At 62.5% G+C, this 3,852-nt stretch overlaps 2 protein-coding genes across 2 annotated transcripts; one reads left to right on the top strand and one right to left on the bottom strand.

Moving 5' to 3' along the window:
* Positions 1–236: 236 nt before the first annotated feature.
* On the top strand, positions 237–633 carry FIBRA_09003 (uncharacterized protein; the record flags this gene model as incomplete). The annotated part of the gene is made up of 2 exons (XM_012330606.1): positions 237–529; positions 567–633. The coding sequence occupies 2 exons, from the start codon at positions 237–239 to the stop codon at positions 631–633; spliced, it is 360 nt and encodes a 119-aa protein (XP_012185996.1).
* Positions 634–1,274: 641 nt separating this feature from the next.
* FIBRA_09002 (uncharacterized protein) lies at positions 1,275–3,475 on the bottom strand (the record flags this gene model as incomplete). Its single annotated transcript, XM_012330605.1, has 5 exons — positions 1,275–1,342; positions 1,514–2,770; positions 2,829–2,904; positions 2,967–3,117; positions 3,174–3,475. 5 exons carry the CDS (start codon positions 3,473–3,475, stop codon positions 1,275–1,277), a joined length of 1,854 nt encoding a protein of 617 aa, XP_012185995.1.
* Positions 3,476–3,852: the final 377 nt, after the last annotated feature.

The raw sequence follows: 3,852 nt of genomic DNA, 5'->3' as shown, positions 1-3,852 counted from the left end.
GGTTGGGCGTGCGGAGGCACGTCTTGAGTGCGGCGAGGAGCGCGTCGGGGTCGGTGATCTGCGCGCGGCGGCAGCGGGCGCGGGCAGGGCGCGAGTAGGAGAGTGAGCTGGTCGGTCGGTCGCCGTGGATGGCGGCGGGGACGTACCTCGGCTCCGCTCTCGAACGCGGCCTGCAGCTTTGTGATAGCGTCCACCCTCGCATCGATATCTGCCACAGCAGACGGGGGTAAGCAGCGATGGCCAGCACGCGCGCAGAAAAGAGACGACGGACCGCCTGCCTTGCATTGGTTGATGAGTCGTTTGAGCCTGTCGTCGTCGTCGTCCATGGTCGAATAGGCGTTGATGTCCGCACGCACTGGAGTGTCGCCAAAGACGGTGGTTTAGAAGAGAAAAAAGCAGTGGCCGTGGACGTTGCGGGCGAAAAAGTCGAGAAAGGGTGTGGCCGCGAGCTGTGGACGCATTTGCTCGACGCGATCACGCTCGAGCGCACATCGAAATCGCCGCCGCCTCTGAATCAAATCGCGCCTGGGTGACTCAGCCCCGTGCGCACGCGCTATTTCTGGAAGTGCCTTCCTTATCGAGCACACGACCTCACACCAGACACCACCACCCAGCCCCCGGGGCTGGTCCTGAGTCTGGTGGACGACGCACGCTCTCGGAAAAGGCAAGCTGGCTGAATAGAACGGGATACCATCGGAATCAGCCCTATCTGATGCCTGGAGCAGAGCAGAACAGCACAGAACATCACGCTCGCAGACCATCAGCGAACAACAGAACGACAACTTGGGATATCATTGCGCATCTTGGTATAGGGAAAAGGTACATGCGACGCGAAACGGAGAAATGTGCAGTATACAGAACACGGACAACCGACGAAATGGACATGAGAAAGCAACGAAAGTAGACACATGAGAACAGCGACAGAGCGGCAACTGGCGGAGATGATACGGACGGACAACACACGGCAATGGTAACAGGCGACAGTTGGGAGAAGGCAGGAAAATTCCGTCCCGGCTCAGTGATGGAAAGATGGGTATGATGGACATGGGAATGCGGCAAAGGAACGAGGGGGCAACGACAGTCGTGTATCACGACACCGACGTACGATGGAAGGAAACAATATCGACGAGCGGAAACCAACGAGAGACAAACGAGTCGACAGAAAGGAAAGTGTCCAAGCATACGCACACAGCGATCCACCAGACGTGGACGTCTGGTTTCCGCGTAGCGACTGTTCATTGTTTTGGTCCGCTCCTGTCCTCGGTGCGCGGGCTCTAGAGGTCCGGCTTAGCGTATTGCGGGAGGTGTTCGTTCATCTGCACGAAGCCGAAGTCGGGTGAGACTGATGCGCACACAACCACAAAAAAGCACAATCGTCAGCGAGCTACTCCTACAGGCCAGCCAGCGCCGCTTCCCCCCCCGCACACACCGGTACCCCGTCGGGCCGGCGCACACAGTCGGCAGCTATCGGCGGCGGCCGGGCACACACACATTGTGAAGCGGACTCACTCACATCGGCTGATATCTGCCTCTCCCGCCCCCGCCCCGTACCCATCCCCACCAGGCGTGTTAGCCGCAGAGCTGCTCGTCGACAGAGAGGACGCGGACGTCGATGGCCGCAGGCTGCGCCCGGCGATGCCATTCGCACCGTACATGGCATGTGCACCGTGGCTTTCGTCCACCGCCGCGTACGCAAAGTCCGCCTGAGCGGGATTGAAGCCATACCCGTCTACCGAAGGCAATTGCATCATGCTTCGCACTCGGGGGATTCCGTTGTGCTCGTCCGACGGATGCGGGGAGCTCGAGGGTCGCTCCGAGCCTGCCGACTGGGGCGGATGCTCCGCGTACGGAGACGGGTATGGCATCGCCTGGCTGTGGCGGCGCGCCCGTCGGATGCTCAGAGAGCCCGTGTTGTAGGACGACCTAGAAGATGGTGGGCGCGACGAGGACGGTGTCAGCGGACGCACTACAGAAGACTGGTGGCTGGAGTTGGGCCGCGAGTAGTCGTGGTGGGAATAATGCTGCGAATCATCGTAGGGGGGCAGAGATGCCATCGACGACACGGAATAGCCCGAGGTCGGGCGGCTTTCCGGCGAGAGAGGTGCAGCGCTGTGGTGGCTCCTGGCCATGGGGACACCAGAGTAGGAGTACGTGTTGATCGTTGGAGGGGTCGGACGGGAGGCGTTAGAATAACCTCCATTGACGCTGCTGCTGGGGTTCAGCAAGCTAGAGAGGCTTCCGGACGAGTGGGACGAGGCGGTGCTGGTCGGGGAGAATTGCCAGCTGCTGGTCTGCTCGGCGTACGGATACTGGGATGAGGGGGACGGCAGCATCATGGTGTCGCGTGCAGGGTTGGTGTAGGTGAGGGGGCTGAAAGAGGCAGAAGACGGCGTTTCCTCGGTTGGGGTGATGGGGTTGAGGGGATGGGCCGAGTGCGAGTACATTGTGCCATGGGAAGAGACGGGGTCGGACGGGACGGTGAGGGGAGGGAGGGTACTGCGGGGATAGCTTGTGTTCCAACCAGCTGCACCAGGCTGGTTAAGCGGAGTGAACGAGCCAGGAGCAGAGAAACCGCGCGCACGAGCACCCTTGTTTTGGCCCAGAGGGTCTGGACTAGACAGCGGAAGAGGGCTGACGCCTACTGCAGAGCGGGGAGGCGGCAGGACGCTTGTGTCGTCGCGCTTGCGAGGTTTTGGGAGGCGGGGCGGCACGCGCCGCTTGAAGTTTGCGACGATCTCGGCGGGCGAGTGACGGTTGAGGGTGGGATGAGCTAAGATGAGGAGTGAGCGAGAGATGAGAGGGGGGGAGGGGGGGGACAGGCGACGTACACCAAGTGCTAGCATCGGGATCGTCGATGGCCGGGTCGACGTTTCGAAGATTGACCTTGCGCATGAAGCCATAGATCTAGGAGGGGGAGAGGGGTGAGGGAAAGGGAGAGAGGAGAGAGACGCGTGGGGAGGACATACGTTCAGTTGGCGAGAGAAGCTGGCAAAGCGGGACTGGCGGTAGACGCTGGGGAGAACATGAAGGGCGAGCTGCTCAGGGCGCTCGACAATGATATGCTCGCCGGCGGGATCCCAGCGGATCATGTGGTGATTTTCTGGGCGTTCGAGGAGGCTGTTTGGACGCGTCAAGGGGGGAGGGGGAGAGGGAGAGGGAGGAGGCAGACGTACGCGTAGAGCTTTGTCAAGAAGGTCGCCTGGGGCTTTGCGGTCTGGGGGCCGGCGGGGTCAGACTTTTGGGCGGGGGGAGTGTCGCGCTTGGGGGACTGGGAGTCGCGGGATGGAGACTGGGAATGTGCATCGCGGGGCGAGGGCGGGTCGTCGTCGTGGAGAGGCTGGGGGACGGAGGAGAGGAGGGGAGGCGGGTATACGAGGGAGGCGGTGTTGGAGAGGGAGTAGGACTGCTGGGGCGGGGGGTCCTGGCGGTGATAGGGCTGGCGGTTGGAGTACGTCTGTGGATAGAGGTCGGCCATTGCGGAGAAGCGGAGGGGAGGACGGGGAGAGGACGCGTCGAGGCGGGCGGACTAGATATACGAGAGGGGGACAGCGGTGGACTTAGCGTCTGGCACCGGGCAGACGTAAACAGGCAGATCCCAGATCCACCCCGCGACGCTGCTGGCCGCCGCCCGCCTACCCTGGCTCGCAGCAGTCTCCGGGGGCACGCCAATAAGGTTTCCTCCCATCCAATATGGCACAAGCATCCCGGCACTTGCCTCCCCGATCCACTCCAGTCCCCCGGCCCATCCTTGCCTCGCCCGCATTCGAGGGTCCACCCCCGTCTTGCCCCTTCTCACACTCCCTGCCTCTCACCCTGGGCTGGGGTCTCCCTCCCCCTCCTCCCCCGCCGCCG

This window comes from Fibroporia radiculosa (genome assembly GCF_000313525.1).
Source record: "Fibroporia radiculosa TFFH 294 genomic supercontigs, scaffold6105, whole genome shotgun sequence".
NCBI classification, from domain to species: Eukaryota; Fungi; Basidiomycota; class Agaricomycetes; order Polyporales; family Fibroporiaceae; genus Fibroporia; species Fibroporia radiculosa.
The sequence above is the reverse complement of the archived record's forward strand: the minus strand, read 5'-3'. Positions and strand labels throughout refer to the sequence as shown.